This window comes from Acomys minous, assembly GCF_964271855.1.
Source record: "Acomys minous genome assembly, chromosome: 10".
Taxonomy (NCBI): Eukaryota; Metazoa; Chordata; class Mammalia; order Rodentia; family Muridae; genus Acomys; species Acomys minous.
Window position 1 is genome coordinate 96,009,176 of NC_140491.1, and position 18,561 is coordinate 96,027,736.

General features: G+C 44.4%; 1 protein-coding gene across 12 annotated transcripts in view; it reads right to left on the reverse strand.

The window, feature by feature from the left end:
* Positions 1–11,538: 11,538 nt before the first annotated feature.
* RBMS1 (RNA binding motif single stranded interacting protein 1) overlaps positions 11,539–18,561 on the reverse strand; it is a 224,000-nt gene continuing 216,977 nt past the window's right edge. For all 12 annotated transcript variants that reach the window (XM_084798493.1, XM_084798495.1, XM_084798496.1 and 9 more), the window contains 4 exons: positions 17,814–17,924; positions 17,035–17,115; positions 14,992–15,076; positions 11,539–14,262 (listed from right to left, as the gene is read on the reverse strand). In XM_084798493.1, the coding sequence (XP_084654619.1) occupies positions 14,999–15,076; positions 17,035–17,115; positions 17,814–17,924 (270 nt within the window). In that variant the 3' untranslated portion in view covers positions 11,539–14,262; positions 14,992–14,998. The remainder of the gene's footprint in view (positions 14,263–14,991; positions 15,077–17,034; positions 17,116–17,813; positions 17,925–18,561) is intronic.

The window sequence follows — 18,561 nt, forward strand, 5'->3', positions numbered from 1 at the left end:
GGGAGACGATCTTACCTACAGTTAAGACGGGGTCTTCCCACAGCAGTGAACATAATCAAGACAATCCCCCCTCCCCCCTGCCACCCTCCCCCCCCCTCCAACATCCTCAGGGGCCAACTTTAATCTAGGTAATCTCTCCCAGGTGTGTGCCTGGAGGTTTCTCTCCCAGGAGAGTCTGGATTCTGATGAGTTGACGATTAACAAAAACCATCACACGGTAACCAAAACGCTAATAGAGGCGCCATTGTTTCAGGAACAAATGTGCACAGTGGTGAAAAGGCGAACTCTGTATCTTTCCCATACCCAAGGCTGTGGGTTCAACACCCGGCTCAACGTAATTAAACAGACAAGCAAAGTAGCCTTCTTCAGAGTGTTTTCTCCATCTCTCTCTCTCTTTTCACAGCAGGTACAATGTCATTATTACTGGGCCAGAGCAGACTGTGAGCCTCTATTTTTGCAGAACTAAGTGCTTTATTATGTGTTCTTAAAAAAAGAAAAAAATTCTTGTTGTCAGAAATTTTGAAGTGTTTTACCCAGTAATGTAGAGAAGCCAGTGCTCCCCCGGTGGGCTGGTCTGTCTGCTTGTGACAGGCAACTTGCATTTAGGAACAGCATAGGCACCTGTGGTGGCGACAGAATGAACGTGTGTCCCTGCAAGTGACATCAGATGCACTGCAGAAACATGGCAAGTGAAGCCAGGTGAATGAAGGCAGCTACCGAGGCCAGGCTTAGTTCAGAGAAAGCAACACTGGCAGGAAGCAACAGGGAACAGGAAGCAATCTACTGCCCTCTTCAAACATGAAGGGGAAAAGGGAAGAGGCCACTTGAAGAACCCGTGACCAGTGCATGTGGCCCTGGTTACATTACAGGAGCTGTCTTAGCTGCTCAGATTACCCAAACATTGATGCTTAAGCAGCAGAAACAGATTTGCCTGAAAATCTGAAGAAAGACCGGGAGCCCCAAGATTAAGGCTCTGACAGGTTCTTTTCTTTTCTTTCTTTTTTTTTTTAAATTACCTTTTGTTTTTATTTCTTTTTATATAAGTTAATTCAACACACACACACACACACACACACACACACACACACACATATATATATATATATATATATATATATATATATATATATTTTTTTTTAAGGAGAATCAAAGAGAAAGAAAGTGGCTGTAAAACACAGTTCAAACAATGGTATTTTGTCATGCATGGAATCCTGTGACTGATATTAGGCACCACCAAGTAAAATTGTTTTGCCATTCAACTCTACCTCCCTCATTAGCATTAATTTTAAAGGAAATGTTACACTTTTTATATTATTTGATTTGGTATTTAATAACAGTTGTGAGTTCTTCTGAGGCTTCCTTCACTATTATTGTCTTCACCCTGTGCCTCGGTGTGGTCATCCACTGTGCTTGGTCGCTGTACCCATATTTCCCAACATTATAAGGCCTGTAGTTATTTTGGAGTAAGGCCATGCCTAGTAATTTTACTTTAACTCATCTGCCTATCTGCAGATGCCTTAGCATCCTGAGATACTGGGTGGTTAAGTACGATCTTAGATGTAGCTGTGCCCTGAGGCACTAGGCAATTCCAATTGTGGTTGCAGTCGCCTTCTGGGGTGCTGGTGATTGGGTCCTATTTCCAGTTGCAGCCATATTCTGGAGTTCTGGCTATTAAATTCAGAATAGGATGGGAAGGGGGTACAGTTTAGTCCCTGACAGGGACACCTCTAATCTGTGGCCCACAGGGAAGGAGCCTGAGCAACCATGTCTTAACGGGTCATTCTCTTTCTTGTAACTCTCCTTGCAGCCTCTTGGTACCTCTTCCTGGATACACCCAAATGAAAGCCTGGAGGCAAGCGAGGCTGCCTGATGATGCTCTGGAAGTCAGTCTTCTGGGATGCAGAGAAGCGAGCAAATTGCAGGAGTGCATAGCGTATGCAGCGTACAGGGTGGCTGTGTTAGTTCTTTTCTTGTCACTCAGACAAGCCACCTGACCAAAACCACCACAGGAAGGGGCTTATTTGGCTCACAGCTTGAGGGTCTACCCCACTGTGGTGGGGGAGGCATGGGAGCAGATGCCTGAGGCAGCTGGGGCAGGTGGGATGCGGAAACATGGATGTTGCTGTCCAATCACCTCGCTCCTTCCCCACAACCCATCCCCCCCCCCCCATGCTTTATTCAGTCCTTTCAATGCAGCCTGTGGGTGGTGTTGGTGCTGGTCACGTGTTAACTCTGGACATTCACTCAAATACTCGCTCAGAGTCTCTGTCAAGGTGCCATGGAAGAGCAACCATCATGGTCACCGTGGCTGAACTTAGGAAGCACGTTTAGAAGCACTGTGAACTGTGGACATACAGAGGGGACAATGGGGTGTTCTGAGTGGGGTGGTGGGCTTTGTAGGGTACACAGTGTGAACATGATTGGCAGCACCAGCTCTGGTGAGAAAAATCAGAGTAAGGGTTGTTTGTGGGCCGACATGAAAAAGTTCTTAGTTCTTTCTTTTGGTGTATACCTTCCAGAAGTTCATCCCCTTTAGTCAGACGCATGCTGCATGACTGTGCAACACCCTGACCATGGCCTGAGGTGGACAAACAATATCCCAGAAGCCATTAATCCAGCCACCAGAATGAAGAACCTGACTAGATTTTGATGCTATGAGTTCTGTGTTCTTGTCTTCCTCAAGGTGTAGCCTTTTAGTTCTATATGGGGGAAAAAGTTGCTACGCCGCAATGCAATACAAATCTCTTGTGCTTGTTTTTGTTTTTGTTTTGTTTTTAAATATTTCAAACTCCTTTGGCTGGCAGTTTCTGGATGACCTGCACTTAAATAAGTATATGGCACATTTTATGCCAAAAGGGAGCAATTAATGCTAATTAGATCACTATTTCTTGTTAGAATCTCGGATGACCTAATTTTAAGAATGTATAATTATTGGTAAAAGCATTGAGTTGGTTTTAATATTTAAACAGCCTGTAATTTATGAGAGAGCTGCACACCACACAATGGCAGAGGCGCAGCTCCCACGGCCACTGTAATGTGTTTGTTCTGATAGTTTTCTGGCAGGTGACATAAGAGATCCTAAGAGCAGGGGCTCTTGTCCACCCCCAGTGGATAAGTGGCCAAACATTAGTGGCAATGCAAAGGGAAAGACACTCAGGAGAAAGACATGGCTTTAGTCTCCCAATGCTGAAAAGGAGGAAGACAAAGGGTACCTGTCAGCCTCAAAATACCTCAGAACACCCTCTCCAGCCTCCCTCACCCTCCCTGTGTCTGCTGTTGAGAACCACGAGTAAAGAACAGTGAGGAGAACATTCTACCATCATATCTGCTCAGTGGCAACTTCAGAGCGTGGAGGCTCTTGTTCGGACTTAAGCCTGAGACTGGCTGAGCCTTATTAGCCACTGTCAGACTACAAGGAGAGTTTCCCCAGGCCAGGGGTTGGAGTGGACTATGAGCAGTAAGTTATTCGAGCAGCAGCCTGGTCAACTCTTCAGCTGTTGTGGCTATCTCTGGAAGCCGTTGGGACATTAGCTGAGGTACGGGGAGCGGGGCGGGGGGGGGGGGAGCCCCTTAGCCGAGAAGTTCGTCCATGTTTAGTCAAACACGGCCCCTTCTTTTTCATAATGGGGAAGGTCTTTCATAGTGTTCACAGAGGGAGCAAGTATGCCTACAGATAGAAACTCCTTTATACTCACCGTACCTTGGCCTCAGCGCCTTTTCTCATGCCTCACATGAAGGCTAGCCATCTCCCAGATACGGTTCCTCATGTTAACTGCTCATCTTTACCAGTTGCTGGGCTCTCTGTGTGTCAAAAAGAGGCGTTTCTTGCAAGAACGAGAAGTACTGTATCTAACCCTAGAATGACTACTATTCAAGATATTTTGCACAATCGTGTGAAACCCCATGATCTAGCACTTGCACCCTTTAAGTCATGAATGCTCTTGAGACGTGTGCACAGATGTACCGGGAGGTGTGTACAAGTATGAACATCCCAGTGTGTTTACAACAACTTCAAACGGGAGAGAAGCACACACTTATGGAGAACAAAGTGGCGTCCAGTGCAATACTATATAAAAATAAGGTGTAGATATGCAATGTACTTAACAAAAGGAGCTGGTGGCAAGGGTAAGGCATTCTAAGAGGCGGTGACATAGACAGTGGGGCAGTGTTGAGCTGAGGAGACACTGGGGCAAACACCAGATGCCACTAGGGGGAGCTGGAGTAGGAGGGAGGGAGGGAGGGAGGGACCAGAGTTGTACAGAGGGCCTAGTGGGATGACAACCAGATCAAATGTATTTCACTGAAGAAACTATTTCCCAGGAGGCTGGCTTCTAATCTCCACACCCACACCTGAATAGACGCACGCACGCACGCACGCACGCACACACACACACACACACACACACACACACACACACACACATACACACACACACACACACACCACATACACACAAACACACACACACACACAGCGAAAATAAAATAATTCTCAAGATTGGTTTTATTTTCACTCTTCCCCATCCCCCAGTTCAACAAGGAACAATTAAGATATAAAATTTGTACTATTAAGAAAAACAACTCACGTTAAATCAAGTGGCTCAACTGGTGAGGAATAGCTCTATGCTCTGTGACGTTGGTTCTTGCTGGGAGGTCCAGGAGACCTCCTGGGAGGCCCAGGTCTCTCTGCAGATCAGTGTGAGTCTTGACTTTATAGTCTCAGAAATGGCAAGTCCTTGCTGGTATCTTAGCAATGTTGACTGTCCCTTTAATGGAACCCACACCAAAGCTGGTGGCTAAGAGCTTGTTTAGGTCGCAGCTCTGAGAGCTGGCAGGAATCGACGCCTCACTGCATCTTTTTTCCTTCCTGTGCTTTTCATACGTTCTCCATCTTGGCAAGCACTTTGGCACGGTCCATACTTTGGCATCTCTCGTTTCCATTCTCTCTCCCCTCCATGCTCCCATTCTTGGTTTACGTTTTCTCTCTGGGTTTCCCACTGTCACCTTTCCTGCTTTTTAGCTCTTCCACCCTTTACCAAGTTGCAGAGATAAGCAGATTTCAGGGGACTAGCTTACGCCAGAGGGCACTCATGTGACACTGTAAGGTAGAGCCCCTCCCAGCTTCCTGCTCTGGGTACAAGGAGTTGCTTCCTTGCCAGCCTGGCCCCACAGGGGGAGGAAATGGAGCCTGAGCGATCCAGGCTGAGACTTGTAACTTGGGAAGTAACAGAGATGGGAGACAGGTTAGACAGAGGGATTGATCAAATGGACAGGTTTCCCAAGGATTGTCAGAAAAAAACTATAGAAATGAAGAAGAGTCAATTGTGGTGTTGGTTTGAAACCAGAGGGATGCAGATAGGAACCTGTGTTCTCCAACATGTGTTCAGAGTTAGACAGGTGTCCCATCGTGTGTACACACTTCTGCACTGTTCAGTGTCAAGGATGAGAAACAGTGACATGTTGGGAACAGACACTTCATGCCTAGATCTTAGCACCCGAAAGCCAAACTCTACTGAAAAGAGGTTGAGAGAAACGGACGATTCTACTAGTTGGGGCAGGGAGTGGCCACGGCAGACAGCACTTACAAAATGACCACCCATATCTGAAAGACACATTAGCTGGCCGCACTGGCCAAGCTTGGGAAAATGTGGCGATTACAGGTTGGGACTACTTACAACCCATTGAATAGAATAAGAAAACTGGAGTTGCCTCTTCATACAGGCAAGGAAATGGAAAGCCAGGACGAGAACATTTCCATGGCACTTCCCGCAAAACACTGTTTAACTGCCAAGCCGCAAAGGGCACCTTACCGTACAATGGCTGGCAGATGTCACTGTGCCTAAGTGAGAAGCAGGACAGCAAGCAAAGTGACATCATGCTTTCTTGACGGGACCCAGCTAGAACACAGCTCAACTGGGTGGTAATCCTGCCAGTGGTGGATGACCCAGAAATGTCATGTACCAATTGGACATGCCCCCAAATGACTGGCCTATAATCCTCAGTTGTGTTGAAGTCATGAAAGTCAAGGACAGATGAGCTACTTCATACTGAGAGAAAATGAAGACGGGACAACCGAGTGTGTCACGTGATCTCCAGTTGACCCTCTTTGCAACGAGGAATGACACCAGACTCACTGGTGAAATTTGACTGTGGTCTGAGGGTTTATATCAGTGGTGACATTCTCCTCCTTACTTTCGTAGTGGGATTGTGACCATACAGAATGTCCATTTTGTGGAGTCACAGGCCAGTAACTTGCTTTTAAGTCAGAGAAGTTCTTTGTATTGTTATTTGTGACTTTGGTGTTTTTAATTTTTTAAAGATTGTTTACTACATCAAATGTCATCCCAATAGGGACATGCATTATGGCAAACAGAAACTGCTCTTTAACTTGGGGGAAGGAATGAGGACTAATGTGAGCAGTGTTTGACAGTAGGCCAGTCAGGACCCTCTATTCTCTGTCCTCTGCTCTCAAGGGATTGCTGGCTGGTAAAACAGAGATGCACTACCATTTGTGAGCATCCTTGGAAAGCTACAGCGGCTGGTACCAAAGGGTACTGTTTGCTGGCTCTCCAGTGCACTGGTTACAGGCAGGGCCACTTACCCAAATGTGTAGTCTAGTGACACCCTTGAGTTGTGGCTTCTGGTGAGGAGTACACAGTGTCTTCAGAGTAGCTTAAAATGCTCGGCAAGCCACTAGAAGTATTGTGAGCTCATGCATGCTTTCAGGGTGAGCGTAAAGTCTGAGAGCAAAGGGCTCTCAAAGGGATGAAGTACATGACCTAAGCGCGTTTGACTAGAACCTGTAAGTCGCACACTGGTAAGAGACTGCAGGCATCACTTGCAGAGAACAGTCCTGTCACACCCCGTAAGAAAGAACCTATTCAATAAATAAGTACTCAAGAACTATTACAGGCACCTGCTTATTCACAACCTATATACCTTGAGCAAATGGCTGATGGTTAAAAAAAAATTCAGAGTGCCATGTGGAAAGCAACCCATATGCTACTTGGTTAAATACAAAGCCAGAAGACAACATTATGTCTTCTTGCTACACTGGCATCTTCAGAGCAGGAGCAGCAGAGGACTGTTAACTCCTTGGTCATCTGCTCCAAGTCTCTGTACCCCTCACGAGGCCTCACAAGGAAGTGGTGAGAGTTCTGGAGTGGTTCTTACTGGCAACGAGGAGTAGTCTGCTGTGCTGGCACCTCTCAGGAGAAATGCTGACATAGACTTGGTCCCTCACAGAGCTCACACACTTCTTAAATTGGCTCTTGCTTTATGTTACATTTTGTGACACTGCCACTCCAAGGAATCAGTTTAACATCTCTCCTCAAGTGTTCTTTGAGGGCTAGAACCAGATCATGTCATATTATCTTGCTTTCCAATGTGTTAAAACAGTATCTTAAGAAAAAATGATCTACGTCTATATTCTGGTGCCCACAGAGGCCAGCAGAGGGCGCTAAATCTCCCGGCTCTGATGGTTACCAGCTGCCTGATCTAGGCACTGGGAACCAAAGTTAGATCCTCTGGAAGACCTGCCACAGCCTTAACCACTGGGCTCTCTCTCCAGCCCTGGGGCAGCATCTTTTAAATGGTGGCAATCAAACCAAGGTGGTAATGTTAGGAGCCCAGTACTTTGCATAGTTTCAAAATGTCCTGAAAGTATCCCTTTGGAAGTTTTTGTTTATGGCATACATTCTAGTTTTTTAAAATTCAGAAATATGTCAAGAAAGTGCCACAGTCCTTTCCATAATGTCCTCGCCTGCTGTTAAGTACCCTGAGATATGTTCTCCTCAGCTTTCACAATTCAATGTTTCATACTTTAGGGTTATCTGTTATCTCTAATTCTGTACTGAACACTCTAGCATTAGCACTCTTCCTGAAGCTCTCTTTAAAATGACTTCATAATGCTTCCTTGCATGGTTTTAGTCATAGCTACTCCTTTTCAAATAGCCAAAGAAATGCAATTTTAATTGTTCTCTCATGTATTATATCCCAGCCAGTTTCCCTTCCTCCTTTTCCCAGTCCCTCCAGTCCACCTCTCCTCTGTCCCAATACCCCGACCCCCAACCCACTCCTCTTCCATTTTCCTGTCAAAGGACAGGCTTCCCAGGTATATGACCCCAACGTGGTCTATCAGCTTTTGAATTCAGGCTGGATGAGGTGACCCAGACATCACCAATTTTTATGAGCTGCAAATTTGAAGAATCTACTGATTCACGTGTCTTAGGATTGAGAAGGGCAGGGACGGTGAAGCCCGACGGTGCTCCTTGTGACCCGGCGAGTGCTGTCAGCTGAGGTACATGGGGGAAGGTGAGCTGCTGGTGTGGAGGGTGCAGCCAGCAAAGGAGGCAGGTGGTGAAAGAGCAGTGAGAGGGACTGCTCAGTGCTCAGCCCAGAGAAGCCCAGCCCAGTTGACTGACAGTTGCCTTCTTTAGAAGGACTCACTCCTTCTAGAGCAGAATCCTGGCTTATTCCAGTTGGCAGAACCAACGTTGGGAGGTGAGATGGCAACAGTTTTAACTAGGCCAACAGGTTTGAAGGCTGCTATAAGGAGACACTCTATGAGGTGTGGGAAAGGAGGGAACAGCTTTAGGGGTGCCTGAGGGTGTCTGTATGGGGGTGCCTATTCTCCTATATGATGTGTCCACATAAATGGTCAAATCTTTACCTTTGAGTCATATTTTAGAATTAATAGCAGCAATGGTGTTTGTGTTTAAGCCAATGCCACCCGCTTTTAATTCAGAGCAGTTACGAAAACCTGCTGGTACTTTCTGGTGCCCAGCGATGTGCTTAGGCCAAGCCTTTGGCTTCTTCTGTCCCTTGGCATCCTCTAGCCTTGGAAGTTCCACTGAAATCATTCTGCAGTTTAAGCACTTGTTCCCATCTCTAAGACTAGTAAGACTGTGTCTGGGCTCTTCTCGTGAAGCCTAAATTCAAACAGTACACACTCTGAGACGTTAAACCCTCTCAGGCAGCTGACCTTGCAGTTTGTACTGCGTCTGGTCACCCTACAGAGACAGTTTGAATGCCTGAGACACTCTGGAGCTGTTGAGTAGGATTCAGACTCCATCCCTGAGCAGTTGATCACCCTGTAGGCTGGGCACGATGTCCACGTCCTGGCTGTGCCAATGACCTCAGATCCTGATCAGTGTCCCCACGGAAACAGAGTGCACGGTCACCCACTTGTTCTCGACCATAGCTGAAGCTTATCTCCCTGCTTTGCGATTTAAGATGAAGAAATGGCCTGACTTTCCTCAAACTCAAGTTCTGTGTCCTTGGCCCTCCCCTAACTACTGGTCATCCCCAGCTTTTTGTAGAAAGGGGAGGGCGGACGTGATAGGTTGATGAGTTCTGTAGCAGTGTTACTGGGTCTTTCTCCTTTTGGCTATGCTGGTGGGGGGAGGTTACTGTCAGTCAGGTGTCAGCATTTCAACAGGCTAGGGAGCATCACCTTCCTCCTCCCCCCATTGATACTACATGTAACTCAAGGCACAGAATTCTAACATTCACGCTCCCTAGACAATACAGAGTACCACCACTCATGAAGGGCATGGGTGCTGGGGGTGACCGGGGCTCTAGCCCGTCCCACGCCGCCAAAGGCTGCGAGCACATGTCTATTGTTCCCTTTCTTGCAGCCCCCAGTTCCACATTCCCACTTCTCAGGTTAAAAGGTAATCTTGACACCAGCTAACCTGGCAAAAGCTTGGTTTGCCCACAAAAGTGCCACCCCTTCCCTTCGTTTTTCTGAGCCACCATGTCACTAAGTCAAATTCCACTTAGTGTTCCTAGGAGTGTTCATGAATGCCTGTAAATGGCTAGCCCCTGCATCCACGCATTCTGCGTAAGTAGAAGTAACCAGTCCTCAATGAAAAATATTTAAAGAAAATAACCGCTCTACCTTGGCACTGCACATGTGTGGACCATCTTTCTGACATAATGAACATTACATTATAGTAGTAATTATTAGCACCATGGTACATAAGGCATCATACAAGATCTGGTGATGAGGTGTGGTGGCACAAACCTTTGATCCCAGCACTTGGGAGGCAGAGGCAGGTGGATCTCTGAATTAGAGGACAGCCTGGTCTACAAACAGAGCCCAGGACAAGCCAGGGCTCTGTGTAACAGAGAAACCCTGTCTCGAAACAAACAAAAACAACAATAATAAAAGATCTAGCGATGACTCAAACTGTATGGGCAGTTACATGCAAACACAACACAGATTTATTATTTAAGGGACTTAAACGTATATGGGTCTTGGCATGTGTGGAGTCCTAGAATCCATCCCCCATGAACACCAAGGGATACTGCTGAATGTACTCAGATGACACTCAGGGGACTTGTGACAAACACTGGGAAATAAGGGTAACAAAGTCCAAGGTGCCAGGTTAACTTAGTGTTTCCTCTGGCCTTTGCCATCATCCACAGGCAAGGACACATAAGCGTGTGGTTAGGAAGCTTGCCTGCACACTCTGAAATGCATGTCTCCGTCTCCCAGCTGCCCTCACCCACACCCCCAGGCAGCCATTACTTCTCCTAGGCAGTGGCATCTTTGTCTCTGGAGCGTTAGCCAGCACCAAGGGATCCTGCTTCCTCTTCTCCAGGAGCCATCCAGTGCCTGGGGATTCCCCAGCTGGGCCAACTAAAGGGCTAAATGTCTCCTATCCATGGACTGCAGGAGTCTCAGGAATAGGGGCCCTGCCAGACGGTGCAGTGAATAAAGGTGCTTGCCACTGAGCTCCACAATCTGAATTTGATCCCTGGGATGATATGGTAGAGATGGTAGAGAGAGAACTTACACAAGTTGTCCTCTGATCCCTGTGTGTGTGTGTGTGTGTGTGTGTGTGTGTGTGTGTTGTGGCGCATGAGCAGTCTTTCAACCAAATAGACACACAATAAATGAATGAATAAGAAATGTAGTAGGACCTTTTTTTTACTCTTCTTTTTACTACTATGATAGAGAGCCAATGGACAGACAATAAATACTACATCAACTACATGAAAACATTTCATGCCCTTTGCCTCCAATAAAGCAAGCATCCATGAATGTTGCATGGGAGCCTGCTATCGGGAACAGTCAAGAGGCCATCTTTAAAGGATATGCTTTAATGAGCTAAGACAATTTGACACATCTGTGCTGGCTGCAGGTAAGAAAATGTTTTTATTTTGTTTCAAATAATGGGCAGCAAGAGCTCTTGCTTAGGATGTCTGAGGCCCAGGGTCGCCAATATCATGAAAAAAGCCAAAACCCCAAAGCAGACCAAGAGTGGGGAACTTCGGGCTGGACTTATGCCAAGGTGAAATTGTGAACATCTAAGATCACGTCACAGATTAAAACAAGCAGCAATCACTGCGGGTGTGTGTGTGTGTGTGGGGGGTGTGGGGAGAGGGGAGAAAATGCATTTTCAGTGCGTGCGGAATATGACATAATTTTCAATCAACTTCTGAACCAATCTACCATGCTGAAGAGTGAGGTCAGAACTGAGATGAAGTTTTGATGCGTGCTTAATCCACAAAAAAAACCTGACAGAAGAATAAAGTTTCAGATGTTTTTATTCAAAGGTTCTCAAAAGAAATAAAACAGAAAAAGCTAACAATCTGGTCAAATGTACAGTTCAAAAATGTCTTTTGGCGTTTTAACAAGTCCTAGGAAAGAAAACTACAGAGTCATCTTGAACCGGTAAATAAGTCACCACTGGCAAGTATGTAGCACTAGTAGAACAAAAATAAAAAATTAACTCTCTTGATCATATAGATATCTCTATGAAAATCTTTTTTTTTTCAATCTGTACAAAAGGTCTTTCTTCATAAATTAATTTTTTTTATAATTTAATGGCTGTCTACTATGTGATGTTTAACTGACTTTTTTTTTCTTTCATATGTACAGAGGTTGTTTCCCAAATCTGACCCAGACGACCTTGGCACTTAGTTCAGGCATACCTAGCAGCAGATTCCCCCTCCCCTACTGACTGAGCTGTCAACATTCTGTCTTAACTAATGGAAAAACTATCAAGTAGTGAGAGGCCCGGGCTGATAAACATACTAGGTACACACGGAGGGCGCTGCCTTCAGTCTGGACTTCCACAAAGCAGAATGTTTTAGGGAGCGTAGGACCAATAATACCACAACTTCTTAAAAAAAAAAAAAAAGAACAAAAATAAAAACACATTTCTTTTATGACTATGTAATTTTCACTAGAATCTACACTTTCAGAGCAGCAAGGACTTTTGAAACTATGAAATGTCACTGACATCAATAATCAAATACAAGCAATAAAATTTAAGAACTAAAAAATACTCAAAAAGAAACGACTGCTCAGCCCTAGCTCCCGAGCTAGGAGGATTTGGTCGGTGGAAACAGGGAGGGCCAGCAACCTGTCCCAGCACAAAAGAAAAATAGCCTCTGAGGTAGATAACTGATCATACAGAGCTGACCAGACAAGTACACAGTTCTGGAAGACAACTTAATTTACCATTGCTTTTAAAACGTATGCAACTGCCTTAATAAAAGAGCATCAGTAACAGTGAATTATCCCATATGTACTAAAGTAGAAATAACTGTTTATGAATCAGGAATTTCATAGTTTCAAAGTTTGGTTTTCTTTACACTTGAACACCTGTAGTGATGACACGAAGTGTGGCACTGCTTGGATTCAAATCTTCCTTCATGCTTTTTTTTTTTTTTAAGTTTGTCTCTGTGAGTCCATACATCAGTTAAAATTATAAAACCTAATGCAAAGGTACAAAAAAAGGCACATTCTCCTAACCGCAAACTGGTCCGGCAAAAAAAGAAAGAGCAGACAAGATATGATGCTGAGACAAGGTTGGAACCTCCTGGCTACTGGCTCTTCGGTCTTTGGTGAAGTTACCTTTGAAAGTGCCAAGTAATTTTTAAGTTTTCCAAATTTACCTAATAGAAGAGAGCATGCGAGCGTGCGAGCGCACGCCAGCGTGCAAGCACACGCCAGAGCTAGTAGCCAGTCGTTTTGTTTCTGTTCATTATCTCAGCTTAGGTTTGAAGAGAAATCCTTACTTTTTAGCTTTTGCCATTTAGTTTCAACAGCAACATTCCCCTCCCCCCCCCTCAGTTTGCCAGATCACAGGCGTGCTTCTCATCCTAAAGCACTATCAGTATAAAGGACAAAACATTCGGTGACTCCCCGCCCCCGCCCCCACCCACAGCCCCAAAGCTACCTACGCTAAATCTAGAACATCGTAAGTTTGTTTGTTTGTTTGTTTTTTTCTTCCTGAAAAAAAGGCAAAAAAGACTTTACATTGCATCATACAGCAGAAATCCTAAATCGGTCAAACTATCAGAGGAAACTGTCAGTGTACAGCCTTTACAAACGATTTACCCCATTAAAAGTCCCCCAGTCAGAAAATGTGTTTCACACAAAACAGTTCTCTCTTCTTGCACATCACTACCTTACACGTTATGTGAAAAAAAAAAATCATTAAAAACACCTACTACATATTTAAAAAAGCCAAAATTTCAGCAACTTTTATTGACTACCTTTTAAAAGCCCTATGCTGCTGTTTTACAAGGCGTAATAGACCAGCCCATTTGGTCAAAGCATTCTACATCATTAGTTTGAACTAACTTTACTGAAACAGCTACAGCATCAAAAGAGTTAAGGCAAATTGGAATTCATAGAAAAGGATAAGACACTTCACACTACGTCGAAAGAAAAATGGAAAGCTAAGAAAAGACACTGAGGGCAACACTGAGTCACAGCGACACTCGCACGGCCAGCACAGAACACCATGGGGTAAAGTCACACAACTGAAACTTCAGAAAGCCCATTTCATACAGCTGGAAAGAAAAAAGACAAATTAAACACAAAATGAACAAAACTGCAAAAATCCGGTCATGCACTTGGATAAGTCTTCGTGGTCTCTTTGTGCATACCCAGAAAATTGACATTTTCTTTTTCTCTCTCTTTTTTTTTTTTTCCTTTTTTGCATCATTATATTTGATAAAAATCTTTGATTTTTTTTTGTTTTTTTTTGTTTGTTTTTTTTTGTTTTTGTTTTTTACTAAAATAAACCTGTTCAGGGGAACAGCTACTAGATGAATTTAAGGGTTTTATGCACCTTATAGAACTTATAGCAAAAATAGTTTTAGTTGATTTCATTATAAATAACGTTTTCAAGAACCTGTGCAAAACTGTCAATAATTTCCTAAAGCACAATTGATCAGAAAAATCCATGATTGTTCAGCCTTCACACCCTCTTCTTGTAAGAACTCGCTCCAGTACATCTGGAAGAGAAAAACAAAACATCAATGTCTTTGCTGACTTAATAAACACAATGGCAGGGCTTTGTCATGGTTTTTAAAGAGATGAAGATTGTGCTCATCCGTGGTGGCAGACTGAGGGACATAAATTGGGGACCTGAGGGTGGCTTTCCATTCCTTGGAGTCCATCTTTCAAATCTGGGCCTTGCAAAAAAAGTCTTCCTTCCCCGAGGAAGCCAGAGCCAACTCCTCAGCGGTCTCAGAGGGTGCCTCGATGATACCAACTCAGGACGATCCCGAAACTGGATCCCACATAACCATTTTACTCAAATATGCACAGTAAAGAGAAGTTTGACATGTGTGGCTCCAGTGAGAGCTGGTAATACAATCTTTTGCTCCAAGGATGCTAACAGTCTGAATACATTAGTCAAGATGCTGCAGAGTTTGTTGAGATTTGGTTAGGCAACATCTTAGCTGTATCTGCCTTAGTCGGTATTTAAGGAATGTGACAAATGATGCTTCTACTGTAGGAAAATTTTTGGAACCGAATGTTCTATGATGCTTCAGATTTTATGAATTCGGAGGTAGGGGAAAAATACGTTTTATTTCAACGTAAGCATTGTTCGTTACCTAGAAGAGAATCTTTACGCTCACAAACATATTAAATCTGAGTTATTCCCAAGCATCATTTGACAAAGGTTACCCCAGATTGCCTCGTCTGAGCCCTGCAGTCATAGAGACTTCCCCTCATACCTCACAGTTACTTATTGGGTTGAAAGGTATACGGAGAGTGGTCATTAGACGTCTCCACAGCCACCTGCTGCTGGCCACTTGCTTCCTACAACAGAGCAGAAGGCAAGAGGTAAGTTAGCAATCAAGTCTTAACTCTGCTGCTGAGGCTTGAGTCCAAGGACATAAACCTTTAAACAAACACTCTTCAAAGTGAATTTCTTCGAGTCAAATGAGCTTTTCAGGCTAATCACTGACTGCCCTAATGCAGCTGAAATATGACAGACCCCCAAGAACCTCCCGTCTAAATGTTTAACTTAAATATTGATCAAAGAAATCTCTTGGCTCCATCTCCCTGGAGGCAGATCTAGTTTATAATTCTGTATTTTCAGATTTTAGAGTCTGAGACAGACGTGTGCATATAGTGAAGGTCACAGGCCCACCCCAAGAAGGCACCTCACAACCAAACGTTCTAATACTTATATCTTAAAACCATGAGTCAACTCAGTAAATGGAAGAAGGGCCTGGTGGTGGTGCGAGGCTGTTACCTCAGCCACTCGGGAGGTAGGGCAGAAGGCTGCAGGTTCACAGCCTGCCTGGCCCACAGGGCGAGATCATGACTTTAAAAGTGACACAGACATAGCTCAGCAGCAGAGCACTTCTCTGGTATGTCAGAGGCCTTGGCTGAACCTTTACTAAAATAAGAATAAATCAATAAAACAAACAAACAAACAAACAAACAAAAAAACTCCAAACAAAATATTTCGGCTATTTTGCCTTGTCTCAGTTCAAATTGTTTGAAAAGCTATAGGTCAGCTTTGGTGAGGTAGCTAGAGAAAATTTTTGTTTTCTGTTGCTACGGAGGAGGTCTCATGTCATGGAGGCTGCATATAAAAAGCTGTGGGCTCGGGCTGGAGAGATGGCTCAGAGGTTAAGAGCACTGACTGCTCTTCCAGAGGTCCTGAGTTCAATTCCCAGCAACCACATGGTGGCACACAATCATCTATAATGTGATCTGATGCCCTCTTCTGACATGCAGATATACATGCAGGCAGAGCGCTGTATACATAATAATAAATAAATAAATCTTTTTAAAAAGATTAAAAACAAGCTGTGGGCTCAGGCAGCTGTGGTTGTTCAAAGTCGTATGATCATGTAAATAATACTACCACACTTCTCGGGACCCTCTCGGGGTCTGCCTGGTGAGTAAGATACTGGAACCGAGAACTCCCTTGGATTCTTGAGGAGCCTTTCACAAAAATGTTATGTTTCCTGTCCAACCATAATTGAGGTATCAGACTTCTTCAAATGCAATATATATCCCCCAAAATAACCAAGAGTAGTTAGCTATAAAACCAGGTATGGGTCTTCGTGCTTGTTACCATTTACAAACACAGGTTTTTCTTTCCTCGTTATCAGAATTATGACCAGTTTCTTTCAGGAATTATTACCACTGATTCAATCCTTAGGACCAGAATTGCAAACTCCAATTGTTTTTTTCAAGACAGGGTTTCTCTATGTAGCCTTGGCTGTCCTGGCAGCCTTTGTAGACCAGGCTGGCCTCAAACTCACAGCCGTCTGCCTGCCTCTGCCTCCCGAGAGCTGGGATTATAGGCACATGCCACCACGCCTGGCTTCCAATTTTATCTTAATATGCCTGTAAATATCATTTCAGGGGTAAAAAGACAGAGCCTTGAAGTGGTGGGAAGTGTTCTTTAAGCCTGGAAAGTTATTTGGGGGAAGTCTGGGCATGCGATGTGGTCCGGATGTTCCTGTATTAATTTGCATACAACTATTTTACAGTCAAAAGATAATACTAAGCACACACTCTTTCTAGACCCATTTATATAAATGTTTGATTTTTTTGTTCTTTTTCTTTTCTGAAGGATGGTCTGGCTATGTAGCCTATGCTGGCCTTAGCCTCTCTGGTGCTGAGACAACAGGCATACGCCACTATGTCCTGATAAAATATTTGGCTCTTGATAAATGTTTTTTGTTGTTCTATCTAAATGACTCAGACGTAAAACTACCCATGGCCACAGTGGCCACAGGATGCTCTATACCAACCTCAACAGGAACAGCTGCAGTCTGCACGTGTGTATACTGTGGCAAGTAGGCTCCTTGCATGGCTGACGTCGCAGGCATGTACTGAAAAGGAGAAGGTAGTCAGGGAATGCAGAAGCAGGCCATGCCAAATTCAGATTACTGGGGTGGTGGTGGTGTCAAGACAGATATAAAGCAGTGGGGTTTGTGGCCTACTTCTGCTGGGTTGTGTACTGTCCTGTACTCAGCTTCACAAAAAGCTGTCGCTGGCTCTCAGATTAAGAGGGAAAACACACGGCTCTTTTGGCCTTCACAGACATAAGCCGTTGTCCATCTTTTATATTCTAAACTCTACAAGTAGCAAGTTGCTAGTTGGGTCTTGTACTAACTCAGCCTTAAAACCCAGCCTCGTCCCCTGGAGTATAGGAAAACAAGTCCGTATGAAAGCTGCAATTCAGTGCTGCAACCGTGCGTGAAAGAGGAACAGGTGAGGAGAAACGCCTGCCTGCCTGCCTGCCATGTACACGTGCGTCTTTCACTTTGTGACCTGTACCTTGTAATATAGGTTATAAAAGCTGCACTGTGGTGCTATGTGGGTGAGTGAGAGGCATCCAGAGATGGACTAATCAATAATTTCCTGAGTGCTGTCTTACTTTGTGGAAGGCAATGACTGCCAGCTTGGCAGGGAGGTCAGACACAACCATTGTCACCCCCTAAGCCTGTACTTTCACTAGGGATGACACGGACTTCTTTAATTCACTTTCCTATTTGCAGAAACACAGGAATATTAACTTGCCACCTACTGTTCCTGTGCTGCCTAGTGACAGATGACTCATCTGCTGGGCCAGAGGGCTGATCATAGAAGCGGGTTGTAGTGACATGGTGTGTTCCATTGAGGGAGTTAGCACGGCACCCTGGAAAGGGGAGAGAAGAGTGACAAAAGACAAATTGTGGGAGAAGTAAGATGCGGTAGTTATAATCTGCAAAGGAAAACCCTTTGTTAAGGCAAACATAACCTCCCTCAAACTTGGAGGAGGGCTCCCAAGCAACTACCCCAAATCTTCCAGGCTGCTTTCCTGAAACTTTCATAGCCGAGGTAGAGAAAACAGTGCTGTTATTCCATCCCTCAGAAATCCCTGTGTTCAACTTGGCTTAGCCAGCTAACCCAGCAGGAAGGGCAGTAATATGAAACAAAGCGAGGACTTCTGGCTGCAAGAGCCACCAAGTGTTTTAAAAAAAAAAAAAAAAGGAGGAGGGGAGGCAGGAGAAGCTTTTGTTTTCTACAGCCACAAAATCAATATAGCATCTTGTTTTATAGGAAGTCATCTGGTTTAAGACTACGTAGGTAGGTCCAAGAATACGTTCTTCATGTGCTGCGTATTTCTCAGAACTTCCTTTCTATGTCTGGGAAGCCAATTAAGTTAGGATTAGTAATTCCACTCCAGTTCCACCTCCACTTATTTTGCTTGGAAAAATTCTGCCATTAAAAATCAAATTAAACGTATGTAAGAAAACAGAGGAAAGGAAAAGAGGGGAAAAAAAAAAAAAACC